Below are 19,221 nucleotides of genomic sequence, written 5' to 3' on the forward strand. Positions count from 1 at the left end.
GTTACAATCCGATATTCGCGAATATCGAAAGGAACCGAGACCTTTGGGTTATAAACTTACATTTCAAGTTTCAACACAATCGGATAAAAATTGTGACCTCTATAGGGTCCACAAGCTAAAAACGTGATTTTTCGTACAATCAGGGGCCATAATCCATGAAGTTACGGTCCGATACATGCCCATATCAAAAGGAAACGAGATCTTAGGGAGATGAAGCTATATTTCAAGTTTCGTTGAAATCAGATAAAAATTGTAACCTGTGGAGTGTCCACAAACAATTGTGGACGGACAGGGGCGTATAAAAACGTGATTTTTAGTACAATCAGGGACCATAATCCATGAAGTTTCGATCCGATGCATGCCAATATAAAAAGCAACCAAGATCTTTTGGAGTTAAACCTATACTTCAAGTTTCGTTAAAATCGGATAAGAATTGTGACCTGTAGAGTGTCCACAAACAATTGTGGACGGACAGGGGCGACGACAAAATGTGGGCATATAAAAACAACAAAAGGCAATCGACAACTTCATAATAAATTTTGTATTTACATTCACATTATACGTCTTTAATACAATAAATTCTTAATTTTACATTCGATCCAAAATACTTATGTCCACCTGTAACTTTAAGCTCAGATCGTTGTACATTTATATTTTTAATTCAAATTAACATGTATGAACCAAACAAGATTAACCCTTTCTGATAAAGCGGATCAGAAAAACCATGTCAGAAATAAGACTAAGGGTAACTAAACTCTCACCCCATTGTCCAGCGAAGCCGTGTCATGCGGCCCGCCAGACCCTTCCACTACATCTGAAAATTTATGAGAAATTTTATCTCTAAATGAAATAAAAAATCAAAATTGCTTATTGTTGGGCTCAAACTCTAAACAGGCGTTACTCTCTGTAAGGATCAATAATCTTTGTAGGTCTGTTTATAGTTTGCAGCGTCACTCAATGACATAGTTGCCTAATTGATGTCACTTGATTTGGGCCTACTTTCATTTTATGTTATTGTTTGATTTGTTGACATGCTTTGATTTTTCTCTAAATATAACTATGGAGTCAAATAAAAAGCGCAGAAAGGTTGATATAGAGGTTGACTATAAAACTGTTTGTCTGACAAATCCCAGTACCATTGTTCCCACTAAATTCATTTTTTTTAATGTGCCTAATAAGGATAATGTTAAAAATAAAGTACTTTGTTCCATATTACTTTATTCAATAAAATGACATTTGTTTCAAAACTTTGTGTTTAGCCCACCACTGATCTAGGGTAATATGAACAAACTGTGGAAACAAAAATCTGTTTTTGTTCAAGGATTTCAAAACAAAGCAGGAGTAGTAAAACTAGATAGATTTTATTGAAAATAAATTTAAAACTATACTATCAGCTTTTCTGGTAATTTGGCTAAGCCTATAATTTAAAATAAATGAATATTGATTATTAAACAATATACACTCCTACATAGAGATTCACAATAAGATTGATTAACCTCATTACAATAGAATTGCCATAGTAGTAACACCCAAAATAATAATATAAAAAAAAACTCAACAAAAACAGAACAAAACATTAATAACACTAAATAATATATTATACTACTCTATATTTGGAAATACATGGGTATCCATTCTTTGCTGCTTTTCATCTTTTTATATATACTGTATCATAGTGGAATTCTTTATTAAACATACATTATGCAAGAGCTAAAACTGCCTATGCAGGTCTTATTTTAGGCCTGAAATGTTATCTAAATTATTAATTAGACATTAATTAACTTATCCAGACCATAATCAACTCTCGATGTCATTGCTAGCATGCGATATTTACTGGATTGGAATCCAATCTGCTGCTCAATGCTCATTGATGATTAAATCAAAAAATGGATAATCGAGACTATGTTTTTTATCGTACGGACCATAGTAATGATGATCAAGGGTAGGCCTAAAAATCAATCGCTAATTTCTCGGTTCAGAGTGGATCAATTTGACTGAAATTTCCAGCTAATTCCCTTTACATTATCTAGTTTTTAACTATTATACTGAAAACTACCAGCTCTTTCTCTAATCTCCCATAATGTATCTTTAAAAATACATATTATATGTTTATATTGAAACACAAATATCATATCAGCATTTATGAATAATCATGATTTTAAAAATCTTGTTATTAAAAGGTGATAAAATAAATTAATTGTACGTTTGTGTTTAGAAAATCTATAATGAGAACAAAATTAATTATGCCTCTCAGAAGTGGGGAGGTAACTCTATTTAATAATCCTTTGCTAATGTTTTTATTTAATCCCTTCTTTATTATTGTGTTTCACCAGCTTATGACACTCTTATATATTTATACAACAAAGAAGAGTGAACTCATGGATGCTTAGTTACATCATCAATAAATGTATCTGTAAAAGAAGTTTGACCTCACTCATCTGTATTTTAGCTATTTGCACATCCTAAAACACGAGGTTTTGTGTAAATGTTTACCTAAACTCATAGTTGGGATAAGAAATTATATTTATAATAAAGTATGTATCTAAAAGATACTAAAATAATTAACAAATAAACAACCTTTTGCCAGCTCAGCAAAGATATGAAAATAACTGAAGCAAAGAAAAAATAAATCTTTCAAAAGAGAAATCAAAATCAAACAACATTTAAACTCGAACAGTTCTTACCTTTGTATCTGTCCATTCTTTGATGCACTTATTGTAGTCAAAATATATCTCAAAACATGTACATATATACATACCATTTTTCAATTGAATATGCCTATCTATATATATTTATTTACTAGTTTACACAGCATACCGAGTTCCGATATGTAATTGTTATTTACATAGTTGTTAGAGAGTATATAATCACTATATTTATATTTATATTCACTATATCTATATTTTGAACACACCCGCTTTAATAACTAGACAATTTCTTCACAGCTTCAAAACATCGCCACTTATCTGGCAAATAGAATGGTTCAAATACGTGCGGGAATGGAATATCATAGCCACAAACCCGTAATATAGGTGCTTCAAGATTTAAAAAACATTCAGACTGAAAAGAGAAAAGAAAATATTGTTCACTATTAAGAAATTAAAATATAGATATAGGCGGCTGAATCATCAAGACTTAGGACATTTTTCTTCAGACATTAATATATCTTAAATTAAATGATATATGCGAAAAGCTGATTGTTGACCACATTGATGTTATATGATTGATTATTGAAGGGTGCAGCGGCAGCCATGAGTTCCTTAATGATAATCGCTTCACCGCTTCCCAGCTCTACACTATAAGAGTATCTTGTGTCTTATTAGACCACATTAGCCCTTTAGCATTTGTTATATGTAAATATTTAACACTCCTGTTCTATGAAACTGACCAAAATTATTGCTTCATAGCCCAACCTCAAACCGCAAGTCAAAGAAATAGTATACGCTCCTTGTATAGCCACAATTAGTTTGAGGTGCTAGTGGCAGCAATAGAATTTGACAAGATCAGGTGGTCTAAATTCTTAATGGTAAAAATGAGAAACTCGATGTGTTTTTCATGCGATTCATTTGATGGTCAGTCATTTTCATGCTATTTATTTGACAGTCAGTCATTTAACATATGGAGACATGTTTAATAAGAAATTCATTTTCTGGGTCAAATAGTATCTTTCAATTTGATCAGACAGATCATCAAATTTTTGAGACACTAGTTCACTTATCAGCTTTAGGAAAATTCAAATTAAAACAGAAAGGTGGTGATCCATCAAATACTGTCTGTCACTCTCCAATTAGATTGACCATAATAGTACCTGTATAGTTGAAGCTATTTCTGCAGCAAATCCACCTGTTATAGGTGCTTCATGTGCTATTAATAATCTCCCTGTTTTAACAACAGACTGTAATTATACAAAATATAATATAAACCAATTTAGGTAATAATAACACACATTAAAATGGCACAAGTTGAAAAAAAGGAAAATATGACAATTAAAAATCAATTAAGAAATGAAAACATACCTATATATGGTTTGGACATAATTTAATCAACCTTATATTGCTCAAGACAACTACTTAAACATACATTATGCAAGAGCTAAATCTGCCTATTGCAGGTCTTTCTTTAGGCCTGAAATGTTTTCTAAATTATTAATTAGACATTAATTAACTGATCCAGGCCATAATCAACTCTCGATGGCATCAGATTTCTCTGATATTTAATAGATTAGAACAGTTCAGCCATATTTTAATTTAATTTAAAATGGAGGAGCGAGACTTAGCCTTCAAAGGCTAATATCTTCGCTCGCCATAGAGTAATTGGAATGAAATTTTCAAATTATGCATTTTACATTATCTATTTTTGAACTATTATAGCAAGATTGGCTAGCTCTTTATCTAATTCTTACATAATGTATCTTTAAACAACTGAATATAAGGTAGGGAGAGAGAGAGAGAAATGGGCGTTTACCGTCCATTCGACACAAACTAGGTGATTTCGGGACTAACATATGGTTTAATTTTATTTCAATAATTCACTTGTGCGTAGGGGTCTTTAGCAGTGGGAGGAAATCGGAGGACCCGGAGAAAACCCACGAGGTTGGACAGGCGACCCTTATATAAGGTAGGGAAAGGCAACACTTTATATAATATAAAGTTAAAATGAATCATAAAACGATTCAGACAGAGTGAAAAGACCTAATGAAGATAGTATAGTTGTATTTATTACAACCATTACCAGATTGGTTCCACAGTGACAAATACTATCTTCATACTTAACCAAATTTAACTAAAGTTTTGTGTAAACTTTGTTTACCTTAGATTGGCCAGAAATTCATTTTGTTGTAAATTCTAGAAATTCCTATCATAACCTTACTGGCAGGTCAAATTCTAATCCGGTATATTTCAATGTCAATCAGTCTGCCAGTTATGACTGACAAAGATGAACAAAATTAGAGTCCTGAATACCCTACATATTTAAAAATGTAGGTTCAAGATACACAGAAATTTTCAAATTTAATAAATAAATTATAATGTATATTATTCCATGAGTCAACAAGTTTAAAAGCATACTTTAGCTATTGTGTCAACATCCCAGGGTAAAATTGTCTTCAGATCTATCAATTCACAAGATATATTTAATTTTTCCTGGGCCATCAAAGCTACATCTCGTAACACATGAACTTGTGTGCCCCATCCTACTAAAGTCATATCACTTCCTGAAATAAAAAAAAATATAGCAAATTTAGAAATGACAAGTAAGCCTTCAATCATATAAAAGCAGCTAAACCTTTTTGATTGTGAGAAGAAGTTGACGTAAACCCCATACTAAGTGAATTTGATTTACCAGTAAGAGTTAATCAAATGTGTTTGTTTGATAACTGACTGGATAAGCTCTAAATGATAAAAAAATTTCATTCTGAAAGATTAAACTTAAGTCAGGTTGTTTACTAATTATTCAAACTAATTAATTCATCATAATTTTGCTGCAAATCCTTCTTAAAACATTGTAATTGCCAACGAATACCCCTGCTATAAAAAATCGATCAAAAGAGGTCATGTTTGTGTCACGTGACTTACCTCTCTCGGTACCTAGCAACGGGTGCGAAGTCGGAAGAGAATTCATTGTATACACAAGAAGATGTTGTCTTTAATCGCTGTCTATTTATTATAAATATCGAATCCTAATTAAATTCTCGGATTATCCACTGCCTGCGTCTTTTTCCGTGATTTTTATCTCAGAAAGTGTTGTACGTCTAACTCTTCATAAAGTTTATCAATCTCCGCGTGCAACCTTTGACGTCACGCTTGCAGATATTCCTAATCGACGGGCTGTGGATTAGGGGAACCCTTATATTTTTGTCCTGTATACGCTCTATGAGTGTTTTTCAGGGAATCCAGTATTTTTCTAGTAATATTGGATATTTCTACTTTCCATATATATCAAACTTTTATTGGACATAACCACCCGATAAATACTTTTCTGGGAACGTATTTTTAAACTATCAACCTAGTTATATCTCAAAACTGTCTCAGAGTATCATACAAACCAAAATTTGATATTAATACATACTTCACAAAACAATTCAACACATTTAATTTAATTAAATGGAGTAGTTAACTTTTTATCGAAGCAAAGAGGATGTATTCTGTTAATTAACTGTGTGTCGCTAACCAGGAGGTTTAAGTTTTGCTCGCTGGTGTTGGCTGAGAAAGTTCCTCAGAATTTTCCGCTGTGGTATACCCTTGTCAATGGTGCAAGACAGAAGGAATGGCAAGGACAGTGGTCTAGTTGTTCAAATGGGACGAAATACTAAGTTTGTGTGTACACATTGACATCCATGTAAAAGAACCCTTGATGATTGGAAATCAAAATAAGTGTAGGCCGTAGGGCCGCTTGCCGTTAAACACTATTTCATTACATTTGTTAATCAAGTATATAGTAAGTAACACCAAATGACATTTGCATGTGGTTATTTTCTGAGCATATTTATCACAAACCTTCAACAAGAACCTCTGCTTCTGATAAAGGTATCATATAATCTCCTGATGGTACATCTTCTACAGCTGATCTATATAATATCTTTGGTTCAAAAAATATACATGGATTTTTATCACGGATACAACTAAGCAATAACCCTTTAGCTTGAATTGGCCCTCTTGGTATTACAACCTAAAAAAAAAGTTGACATTAGCAGTACATATCTTGGTGTATTAGGGGAAAACTACAAAAACAACACCAGTATTGATTGAAATACTTAATTTTATTTTGTGTTTTTAAACATACATTATGCAAGCACTAAATCTGTCAATTGCAGGTCTTTCTAGCTTTAGGCCTGAAATGTTATCTAAATTATTAATTAGACATTAATTAACTTATCAAGACCATAATCAACTCTTGATGTCATCACTAGCCAGCGATATTTACTGGATTATAATATGATCTGCTGCTCAATGCTGATTCATGATTAAATCAAAAAATGGATAATCAAGACTATGTTTTTTTTATCGTACCGACTTTAGTAATGATGATCGAGACTAGTCCCAAAATTCAAGTGCTAAATTCTCGGTTCAGAGTGGATCCATTTGACTGAAATTTTCAGCAAATTCCCTTTACATTATCTAGTTTTTAACTATTATAGTGAGAACTGCCAGCTCTTTATCTAATCTCCAATAATGTATCTTTAATATTGATTATTATGGATAATACTGGGTTTGAACAACACACTTTAAAATATCTTATGGTTTGAAAAGTGCTACTCAAAGATAAATTGCAAGATGCATAATTGCAATCATAAAAGAGTGCGCCCGGTTAAGAAGCGATGTTTGGGTCTCTAAGAATGTGACACCAAGCTTACCTTTAAACCTGGAATATGTGCAAAATATGCTTCTGGTGATTGAGAATGATATAAAGCACCATGACCAACGGCACCACTTGGAGTGCGAATAGTTAACGCACCACAGTCAAACTGATTTCCACTTCTATATCTAAAGTATGCAGCTTCATTGTGAATCTAGAGAAATAAAACATTAACTGCATTATTAATCAATAAAAAGTATAATACAAATTTATTATTAATTGTTTCATGCTGAAAAACTGTCACTACTAACTTAGATTTCAGTATCAGTCTAAGTGTATCAAATGTTCTAACACATGTCACTTTATAACTATAAGGATGGTTTGGGCCTGGATTTCAGAAGTTGAATATACTACCATAAATGAAATGAAATGGGGTTTAACATAATATAATACTCATACAACTATAAGTCTAACAAGCCAACAGTGAGCCTCGTGTCCCCCGCCGAAATCCCAAAATAAATAGATGACACATAATCGCACATTTATTTTTTTTCAAAAGTATCAAGCAATCAAACAGATTATCACTGATACACTAAGTTTCATCACTCTCTATCAGGTAGAATCAATGTTATCTTGTCCCAAAGCATCGACCAATGAAATTGCTTAGCTCTGCTTAGCTAAAGCTCGAAATGTTAATCATTGAACTCAGTCATGACATTCACCTAATGAACATCTACATCAAGTTTAAACATTTTACCTCAATTAAAAGCAGAGTTGTTATGTTCCAAAGTCTTGACCAATCAAATTGCTTATCGATCCTTAGCCTAAGCAGAAAATTCTCATCAAACTTAGTCAAAGTAATGATATAATGAATCTATACTCAGAGTTTCATGGCTCATAATTATAACCAAAGTTATCGTGCCCAAATACATCAACAAATCAAATTGCTTATCTCTGCTTACCGTAAGCAGACAATGTTCATCATCGAACTCTATCAAGGCATTCACCTGATGAAAAGCTACACCAAGATGAACATTCTACCTCAATTAGTAGGAGAGTTATTTTTTTTTCAAAGCCTCGACCAATCAAATTGCTTATCGCATTGCTTACCCTGAGCAGAAAATTTTCATTATCGAACTCAGTCAAGGTATTGATGTAATGAAACTATACACCAAGTTTGATCATTCTCACTTAATCAGAACTAGAGTTATTGTGTCCCAAAGCATCAACAAATCAATTTGCTTATCTCTGCTTACCCTTAGTCAAGGTAATGAGATAATGAATCTATACTCAAGAGTTTCATCACTCTCACTTAATTAAACTTAGTCAAGGTAATGATCTGGGGGTCTTCCCATATCGCCGACTCATCAGAATTTGGCAGGTCGACCGCGGCACTCTTTGATGGGTTAAAAACGGATTAAAAGTGTTAATGAGGCAGGGACCAGTCATTATTAATATATAGTTCTCTTAAATTGATTTTTTATCAGAATTCAACTTACTCACTAATTAATAAAAAAATAAATGCCCCCAAAATTATCTGCTTAATTAATTTTATCCTTCAGCTTGGGTCTATTGTTCTAGGGCACTCAACCCCCTAACGTCGACTAAACTTTTTCCCCTAAAACTCGGCGAGTCGGCGATATGGGAATGAACCAATGATATAATGAATCTATAGTCAGAGTTTCATCACTCTCACTTATTTAAAACCAAAGTTATCATGCCCCAAAACATCAACCAATCAGATTGCTTATCTCTGCTTACCGTAAGCAGACAATGTTTCTCATCGAACTCCATCAAGGCATTCACTTAATCAACGCCTACACCAAAGTGTGAACATTCTACCTCAATTAGAAGCAGAGTTATCATGTTTCAAAGTCTCGACCAATCAAATTGCTTATCGCTCTGATTACCCTAAGCAAAAATTGCTTATCGCTCTGATTACCCTAAGCAAAAAGTGCTTATTATGGAACTTAGTCAAGGTATTGATGTGATAAAACTATACACCAAGTGTCCTCACTCTCACTTAATTAGCACTAAAGCTATCGTGTCCCAAAGCATCAACCTATCAAATTGCTTATCTTTGCTTATCCTAAGACGAAAATGCTCATCTTCGAACTCCATCAGCAAGGCATTTACCTACTAAAAACCTACACCAAGTTTGAACATTCTAGTTCAATTAGAAGGAGAGATATTGTATTCCAGAGTCTCAGCCAATCAAATTGCTTATCGCTCTGCTTACCCTGAGCAGAAATTGCTCATTATCGAACTTAGTCAAGGTATTGATGTAATGAAACTATACACCAAGTTTCATCACTCTCACTTAATTAGAACTAAAGTTATCATGTCCCAAATCAGAAAATGCTCATCTTCGAACTCTATCAAGGAAATGACCTAATAAACAGCTTCACCAAGTTGAGCATTCTAGCTCAATTAGAAAGAGAGTTATTGTGTCCCAAAAAGTATGACGGACGGGCGGACAGACAGACCGACAGACCCATTTTAATAGTCCACTGCTTTCTTCGAAAGGCGGGGGACAATTATTCTAATCTTCTGTGCAATGTTGGTAAGTCAAAATCTAACCAAAAAAAAAACCCCTGTAAATATGTCTTCACAAAGAAAAATTAGGAGACATAAAAATAACAGACCTGATCAAATGCAGGGAAAATATAATCTGCAAACTGTATTTCTGCTACAGCTGTAGCTCCTGCTGCTGCAATACCAATACCAAATGACACAATACCTTGTTCACTTAATGGAGTGTTGAATACTCTATCTTTTCCTACAACCATCAAATATTCATAATACATATAATTATGTGTAAAAATTGTGTTAAAACATAAGAAATATAGACTAAGAAATAAATATAAATTTAATTACATGTACAACTAAGAGGCAGAGACAGAGAAATGGGGTTTAATGTCCACTAGACACTAACCAGGTCATTTTCAAACCAACTCAGTATTTTTATTTCAATAATTCTTTAGTATCAATGAATCTTAGACATTAGAGAAAACTGGATTAAAAGGAGAAAACACATAAGTTAGGCAAGCTAACCTATTCCTTGTCACATACAAACTATGATTTGCATAGCTAGATCACAGACCTTATGATCTACAGTACAGCGTAACCTTCATATTCAGTGGGAGCAGACAAATTGGCTATAGACTTCCTGTTAATAATTCATGCAAAAGTAAAATGTAATAAGTTTACCATATTTATCTTTGAGTCCAACGGTACATCTAAACACTCCACCAAATGCCACATCTTCTCCAAATAACACTAAGGAAGAGAAAATTCAAATTATCAAATATAAAATGAAATGAAATTATCAAATAGCATTTCCAGTCCCTATTCTACTAGTAAGTGCAGGTGGACTGCACTACATGCAAACAAAACCAATGGCATTAGACAAACCTGTGGACATTGGGACACACTAATTCAACCAGCAGCTGCCAGGCAGGATATGCCCACATTTTGCAAGAGATGGATAGAGAACAAGCTAAACAAACAGCGATTTTTCATACAATCAAGGGCCATAATTCAGGAAGTTGCGATCCGATATACGCGAATATCAACAGGAATCAAGATCTTTGGGTTATAAATATATATTTCAAGTTTCATCAAAATCGGATCAACATTGTGACTTCTAGAGAGTCCACAACCTTGATATACTGTACCATATATTTACACTATTTGCGTATGAGGGGCAGCCGTTTTATCTGGCAGTTTGGGTTTGATTTTCATGAAATTCAAACTCGGCCGTCATTAGGGTGTAACGGTGAAATATTCAATTGGTTTTTTTTTCAATTGGATAAAAATTGTGACCTCTAGAGGGACCACAAGCTAAAAACACTTAATCCAGGAAGTTACGGTCCAATATGCGCAAATATCAAAAGGAACCAAGATCTTTGGGTTATAAACATGTATTTCAAGTTTCATCAAAACTGGATCAAAATTGTAGCCTCTAGAGGGTCCACAACCTAGATATACCATCTATACACTATTTGCGTACGAGGAGTGGCCATTTTGTCCGGCAGTTTTGGTCCGATTTTCATGAAATTCAATCTCAACCATCATTAGGGTGTGACGGTGATATATTCAAATGTTTCATAAATCGGATAAAATTGTGACCTCTAGAGGGACCACAAGCTAAAAACGGGATTTTACGTACAATCAGGGGCCATAATTCAGGAAGTTACAATCCGATATGCGCAAATATAAATTGTTTGTGGACACTCTTAGGATGGCCCATGTACTCACAGAAATACAGTCCACCGCTGATAGTTCGAGACTACCACTGAAGCGTGCACATTCGCCGTGCCGAGACCAACTTTCTGACAATATGATACTATAAATAGCCATGGCACGTGCAATTCTCTACAAATCTATCAACTATTACAGCCGTAAAAAATTTATTGTTGACGATTTTGAATAGCAGTAAAATTAAGCTTCTTGGTTATTACAGCAGATTTAGAAATTACGTTCGTTTCATTTTTTAAATCGCTTTATCATTAACTGTACCGTTAAGAGCGGCATCTTTTGGTTTAGTACAAATAATATCTCTGAAACACTCAGGTTAGGCAAGAACATGATACTAGCAGTAGTTTCATTTTACTTTTACAAGCTTCTTAAAACGATTGTTGAGCTACCTAACGTGCTTATTTCTAAATTCAATTTCTTGTTCTAGCTTTCTGTTATGTTTCGTAAAAAAGTAGTCTTGATTATCCCGACCTGTCAATCAGACGTAGAATGGTCGATAGACTGGTTAAGCGAGACTAATTTCAAAACAAGGGCACGTAACCTATCTTTTACTCAAAAGTGTCTGGATGTTATGGACGACTCTTGGAACCAGTTTTCAGTCTATTATTTATACGTGATTAATGGCCATAGCTTATTAAGTACAACATGATCGTTTATTTAGTGACTATAATTGTGTGGAACTGATTTGAGGCTTGGCATATATATAAGTATTGTGGCGTAATTGTCGAGATATATGGAGATATTTATTTATGGTGGGTCACCCTAACACTCTACAGGTCCGATTTTTACGAAACTTGAAATATAGGTTTATCTCCAAAAGATCTCGGTTGCTTTGGATATTGGCAAGTACCGGACCAAAACTTCATGGATTATGGCCCCTGACTGTCGAAAAATCATTTTTTTAGCTTGTGGTGTATTCCCGATTGTTTTCAAACTTGAGTGAAGTCTGTGTCACTACAGGCCCGGGACTGTACAGCGCAGTGGACGCTTACGGCTGGCCCGGATCCATTCACTTGATTTGATATTTGTTTGTTTGGTGCAATGTCTATTTTCTGTCTTGTCCGAAGGTTTATCTTGTAGATTTTTGTTTCACATGCAGTGCGGTCCTCCTGCACTTACTATTATTAGAGTAGAGTTTTAACCCTTCGTACTGCAGAATGTTCTCGTCGGGTTTTGCTCCTGTTTGCTCACTACACTTATTATTTTCGCGTTTCCCGAGATTCTATTCTGATTATAACCCTAATTGTTAAAATTGTTCGACGTTTTAACTCATGACGTCAACTGGCAGACTATCACCATTGAGGAGACGACCACTGTCAAGATCGGTCGCATTATTTCTGTCGCATTGTATTCCTGATTGTTTTCAAACTTGAGTGAAGTCTGTGTCACTACAGGCCCAGGACTGTACAGCGCAGTGGACGCTTACGGCTGGCCCCCGGATCCATTCACTTGATTTGATATTTGTTTGTTTGGTGCAATGTCTATTTTCTGTCTTGTCCGCAGGTTTATCTTGTAGATTTTTGTTTTACGTGTAGTGCGGTCCTCGTGCACTTTCTAATAGAGGTCACAATTTTTATCCGATTTTGTTGAAACTTGAAATGTAAGTTTATAACCCAAAGATCTCGGTTCCTTTCGATATTCGTATAATCAGGAGCCATAATCCATGAATTTACGGTCCGATACATGCCAATATCAAAAGGAACCAAGATCTTAGGGAGATAAATCTATATTTCAAGTTTCGTTGAAATCGAATAAAAATTGTGACCTGTAGAGTGTCCACAAACAATTGTGGACGGACGTCCTGACGGACAGGAGCGACAACAATATATGTCCACATGAAAATGTGGGCGTATAAAAACATTGTTGCGTGATATTTTAGTATTTCAAAATTTTAGCTTTGTTACTTTTTCAAGCACACATTTATTTCATGTCTGGAAAATTTAATGTCCAAATCCAAAATTATATAACATAACTATAAAATACTAACCAGATGTTGGATCTGTTTCTAAAACTGTATCAAGAGCACTTGTAATAGACTGGAAAAAATTCATGCGAGTTGTTTCTCCTAAAAATATAAATTAATAATGTACATCATTTTTGTTCTTTTATGTATTAAATAACAAGATATTAGAATGTATTTATGAAATATCAGTTACAGGAATCAATACTTTGTGACATATGTATGGTGGCCCATGGTTATCAAAGAGGAGAATAGGGTAAAAAAAATCCCCCCAACACAACAACCAAGAAATAAAAACTGTAAAAAAAAATATGGATAAAAATAACCAGCGGTTGCCAGGCAAGATACGCCCACATTTTGCAAGAGATGGACAGAGAACAAGCTAAACAAAAACGTGATTTTTTTGTATAATCAGGGGCCATAATCAAGTTATGGTCCGATATGTACGAATATCGAAAAGAATCAAGTTTTTTGGGATATAAACCTATATTTTAAGTATCATTAAGATTGGATAAAAACGGTGACTTTTAGAGGGTCCACAACCTAGATAAAGTTGTGACAACTGTGAAACCAGAAATTTCATATGACATCATGAAAATATGACGTCAAGTGTACAAAGTGTACCTACTCACTATCTATATTTATATGCCCTATTATATTGTTGTGTCGAAGTTGGCTGCCTCGACAGGGATGTGGATAGATATGTCATAGATTAAAAAGAGTCTATAGGAACATGCTATTGTTATTATTATACAACAAAAAGTGCACATTATTGTTATTTAGTCTAATTGATACACCAGATAAAAGCGCTATTAAAATATATTTAACTTGCATACGCTTTTAAAAATCAGACTTTTTGTGCAGACGGGTACGGTGAAAAATCAAACTTTAAATAAAAATTTGGTAGATAAAACCTTTTTGCTTTCTAGCTGGCAAAATAAGTGCCTGAAATTCCATGATTTTTTGGTCTGGAGCCATTCCGGATTGTGTGTCAGTTTTCAGTCATCGATCATTAATTGTGTCATCAATTTTTCGAAAATCAAAATTTTTTTAAATTGACTAATGGATGAAACATTTAAAATCAGTGTAAAATCAGTTTCATTTAAATAAAACCTATCTAGCGCCAACCTGCTTGAAGTACGACATGTGTTTTGGGCATATGTTTCATCAGTGTCATGTGATACGAGATATCACTCTCTGAAACTTCCTGGTTTCTTTTGCAATTTGTTTGGGGTAAGACGTTACCACTCCCCGCATATGTGTAAATAATAGTATTAATTTGTCTAATAAATAAACCGCACAAATTTACCAGATACAAATACAGGTTATTCCACAGGTAGACAGACATTGAAGGGGCCCAGCGAAGGGGACGCAGTTGGTTTAAAGTTTGTCTGACTATTTTGGGTATTTGCGCCCCAATTCCGATGAAAAGAATCATGTTGTTTTGATGCTCAACCAGTATCAAACATATATCGTGTCTCAGATTTGTTACAAATCACCTTGAGCATGTTCCACACAACTCAACATTTGTCGGCTTTATGTTCAATCTATAAAAGCCTACATTCCTACAAAATGTTTTGTTTAGTCAAGTGAAACAAGAAAATTCATAACTATGAACAAATCTGAATAGGCTAAATAGAACAAGTTCACCTTGATGTTGACAAATACGTAAGACTATATGAAATAAGATATTTTTATGATATGATTCAACCGAAAGTTTCTATACATAGATAATTAATATTTACATTCAAGTTAAACCAACTGTATCTATTCATTTTAAGTCTTAAAGTATGATTTATTGTCATTAAAACATCTATTGCAAGTCTATTGCACACAGATATTTAAAGCGTGTTAACAATATATTCATTTAAGAGTAACTATGTCATTTCAAGATTAACATATCGTAAAATTCATATTCATTTAACTATCGACCTCCTATTTACGAAACTATGGTTTAGAAACTATCTGAACTACAGGGTACATCATGTTTTAGAGACTACAGGGTAGATTATGGATTAGAGACTCTATCTAAACTACAGGCTCTGCCCCTGGGGGTTGGACAAGCACCAAAATCAATAGTGATGATCCTTAGGGTATAAGGAATAAGTATGTAAAGTTTGAAGTGGATCTGTTAAGAATTGCAGCCTGTAGATGAAACACAGACACAAAAATTGAGCATGGCTCTGTCCCAGGGGGGTCGGGCATGCACCAAAATTAAGAGATCATCCTTTGGGTATAAGGAATGAGTATGAAAAGTTATCAAGACGATCGATTAAGAATTGCGGCCTGTAAGCGACACACAAACAAATACAAAAAATGGGTATGGTCCTGTCCTTGGGGGTTGGGCATGCACCAAAATCAATAGTGATGATCCTTAGGGTATAAGGAATAAGTATGCAAAGTTTGAAGTGGATGACTGTGGATCTGTTACGAAATGTGGCCTGTAGACGACAAACAAACAAATACAAAAAGTGGGCGTACTCCTGCCCCTGGGGGTTGGGCATGCACCAAAAACAATAGGGATCATCCTTAGTGTATAAAGAATAAGTATGTCAAGTTCAAAGACGATCAGTTAAACATACATTATGCAAGAGCTAAATCTGCTTATTGCAAGTCTTTATTTAGGCTTCAGATGTTATAGAAATTATTAATTAGACCTTTATTTACATGACAAGCTCAAAATTAACTCTGTACACCTTGTATGGCTTGGATACAGCTTGAATTTAAACAGTCTTCCATCTAAAATTAAATCAATAAATGGCCGACCAAGCTAACCTTTACCGTTAATCCCTGACGTCACTACCAGAGACTGCCAATGAAAGGCCTACCGAGCGAGGGTACCATCCATAACCATTGAGAATGTTACTTGATAACCGACAATGTGTGGGGGGAGTTATCGTCTGTCAATCAATCGATCGGCAATTCTCATAAATGGAAAACTTCCAACAGTGACAACTCCATTCAGAATAAAGTAATTTGACCAAAATTTTCAATATTTTCTTTTTTTATCATCTATTTTTGAATTATAGCAAGAATGGCCAACTCTTTATTAAACTCTTAAAGGGACTATCCTGATTTGAACAGAGTCTCAAAAATAAAAGTCTGAGTACGTTTAAAATTTAAACGCCAAAATATAGAGGAATGATGTGTTTATCTTGTCTCAAAAATTCAGCTCACAATATTTAGTCGTTTGGACGTGAACGTCATAAATGCTTATCCGGATACGTTACCCTTTTAAGATTTCTGGTCATTTTTTCGTTGGGTGACCGGATAATTGATTCCCATTTCTTTAGAGGTCTATACAATGAATGACCCATGTGCTGTACTTGATAACGAAAGGTAAATTTCACCTACACATTATTTTTCACCTACACATTATTTTTATAAAGTAAAAGTCTGGTTTATCCATAAGCCGCATAATACAGTTTGATACACTGGTCTCAATTTCCAGATGAAGACTGACAGGTTTAAGTTGTTTGAAAAAGTATCACAAATATTGAGTTAGTTGCTCGGCCCTTTGGTCACTGATCAAGGTTTTTGGTCTATGAAAGTGGCAATTATTACTCGATTTACATATAATTTTCACCATGTGATGCCTTATGCCATTTCTGATTTCATAAAACTAATTCAACATTTTCATTATCACCGGAAGTAATGTAATTTTGTCAGGATCACTTACATGTAACAAATGTATACAATGAATTGATATTGCTGGATTTGGTTGATTCTGTGTACATTTTATTTTATGTGTGCAATGCTTATATCGAAACCTGTTTAATGGGATTTTAAGGGATTTTAACACAAAATTAAGCAGTTTATTCTCCAACATATTATCTGGATTGGCCCTTTAACTAATGTATCTTTAAGAATTGCGGCCTGTTGGCAACACACAGAGACAGGGGCGACGGCAATATACGTCCACATTATGAACGTATAAAAAAACGGCGGGATACATTTTTTCTCACACTTTTTCCTTGTGTCCCTTATCCATCAAATAATTCACTGCTATCAGTTATAACCAGTTGAAACAAGCAGTTGCCATGCAAGATACACCCACATTTTGCAAAGAAATGTATGGGGAAGAGGTTAAATCAATAAGGCTCATCCTCTAATTCAAGATCTTTTGATCCTTAACATAATTGTTAAGTTTCCTCAGAATTGGACAACAATTGTAGCCGCCTCTGGAGGGCCTACAAAGTTCATACATATTTCACATTTTGCGTAAAAAGCAGGGGATATAGCTCTTGAATGTAAGGTATGATGTATACCAAAGTCGAACTCTTTTGATCCTTAACACATAGTTTCTAAAGTTTCATCTCATAAATAGGTCAAAAATTGTCATCTCTGGAAGGTCCACAAACTTCATTCATATTTCACATTTTGCGTAAAAGGCAGGGGGCCAATGGCGCACCAAAACTGAACACATCCAAGAACTAGTGATACTCGTTTTAAGTTTCATCTAAATCGGATAAAAATTGTGACCTTTAGATGGTCCAGAACCTGGACATTTACATGCTTTTATGGTATTTGCGTACAGGGGAGCGGCAGTTTGACTGAAAGTTTCGGTGAATTTTCACGAAATTCAGACTCGGCCATAATTATTATGTAACAATGACATAGTTGAACGATTTTGAAAAAAAGATAAAAATGGCCACCTCTCGAGGGTCCACGAGCTAAAAATGTCATAATCCAGAAAATTATGGTCCATAATACGCACCAATATCGAAAAGGAACCCAGATCTTTGGGATATATCGAATTGGATTAAAATTCAAACCTCTGGGTGGTACACAACCTGGGTATTACATGCTTTTAATGGTAGTGGCCATTTTGTCGGGCAGTTCTGGTCCAATTTTCACAAAATGTGAGCTCTAGAGGGTCCACAAGCTAAAATCTATAATATAGGAAGTGACGGTCCTATATGCGCCAATATCGAAAGAAACTGAGATCTTTCGATTATAAACATACATTGTCAGTTTCATAAATATCGTATAAAAATTGTGAACTCTAGAGTGTCCACAACCTTGGTATTATTAAGCATATATTGTAAAGTTCAGTATCGCAGGAAACCATGGTATTGGTAAGGGATTTAGAAAAGAAATAAAATTTAACTTCACTGCTGAGTAATTTTATTAGCTGGAAATCGATCTAGACCCCAAGGAGTTTCCGGGACCTAAGCGACCCCTGGACACTTGCCAAAAGGAACTAAAGGCATCCAATCGTAGCTAAAAACAAGCACATCAGTATATCTCAATCATCTCAGCGTTTTTAGTTATGTTCTTGTAGCTATATAATACTATAATTATTTTTTATCCAGATAAACTTCAACCAGCTTAATCTAGTTTTCTAATACCTCAACAAAAAAAACAAAAAAATCTGCAGTGATTCTGCAGAGCAGAAGGAAAAAAAGTTAATATTGTGGGCTACAGCCATAACCTAGGCCTACTCTGGATTAGTATTAGGCCAACTATACACAAAGTAGATAGTTACTACTCTCACGTCGGTTAAAATAATTATCTGTTATTACATACCATGTGCAGCTGATGCAGTTTCAGGTTGATAAGTAAATGAAAGATGCCTGGTGGCAGCAGGATTCTTTGCTGTTGGTTCTAATCTGAGCAAAAGACATAACTGTTTTTTCGAGGATGAAAGTCGTTTCAGTATGCAAGATGCCATCTTTTCTTCAATCTTCCAATCTTCTATAACTTCT

The 19,221-nt window shown here is 34.4% G+C and overlaps 1 protein-coding gene across 1 annotated transcript; it reads right to left on the reverse strand.

Moving 5' to 3' along the window:
* Positions 1 to 521: 521 nt before the first annotated feature.
* Positions 522 to 19,221, reverse strand: LOC126811593 (2-oxoisovalerate dehydrogenase subunit beta, mitochondrial). The gene is made up of 9 exons (XM_050537299.2): positions 19,043 to 19,221; positions 13,541 to 13,618; positions 10,504 to 10,572; positions 9,939 to 10,072; positions 7,352 to 7,507; positions 6,495 to 6,666; positions 5,067 to 5,212; positions 3,809 to 3,895; positions 522 to 3,060 (listed from the first exon to the last, which is right to left on the reverse strand). Exons 1-9 carry the CDS (start codon positions 19,185 to 19,187, stop codon positions 2,920 to 2,922), a joined length of 1,128 nt encoding a protein of 375 aa, XP_050393256.1. The 5' UTR covers positions 19,188 to 19,221; the 3' UTR covers positions 522 to 2,919.

The sequence above is a fragment of the Patella vulgata genome, chromosome 2 (genome assembly GCF_932274485.2).
Source record: "Patella vulgata chromosome 2, xgPatVulg1.2, whole genome shotgun sequence".
In the NCBI taxonomy this organism is placed as follows: Eukaryota; Metazoa; Mollusca; class Gastropoda; family Patellidae; genus Patella; species Patella vulgata.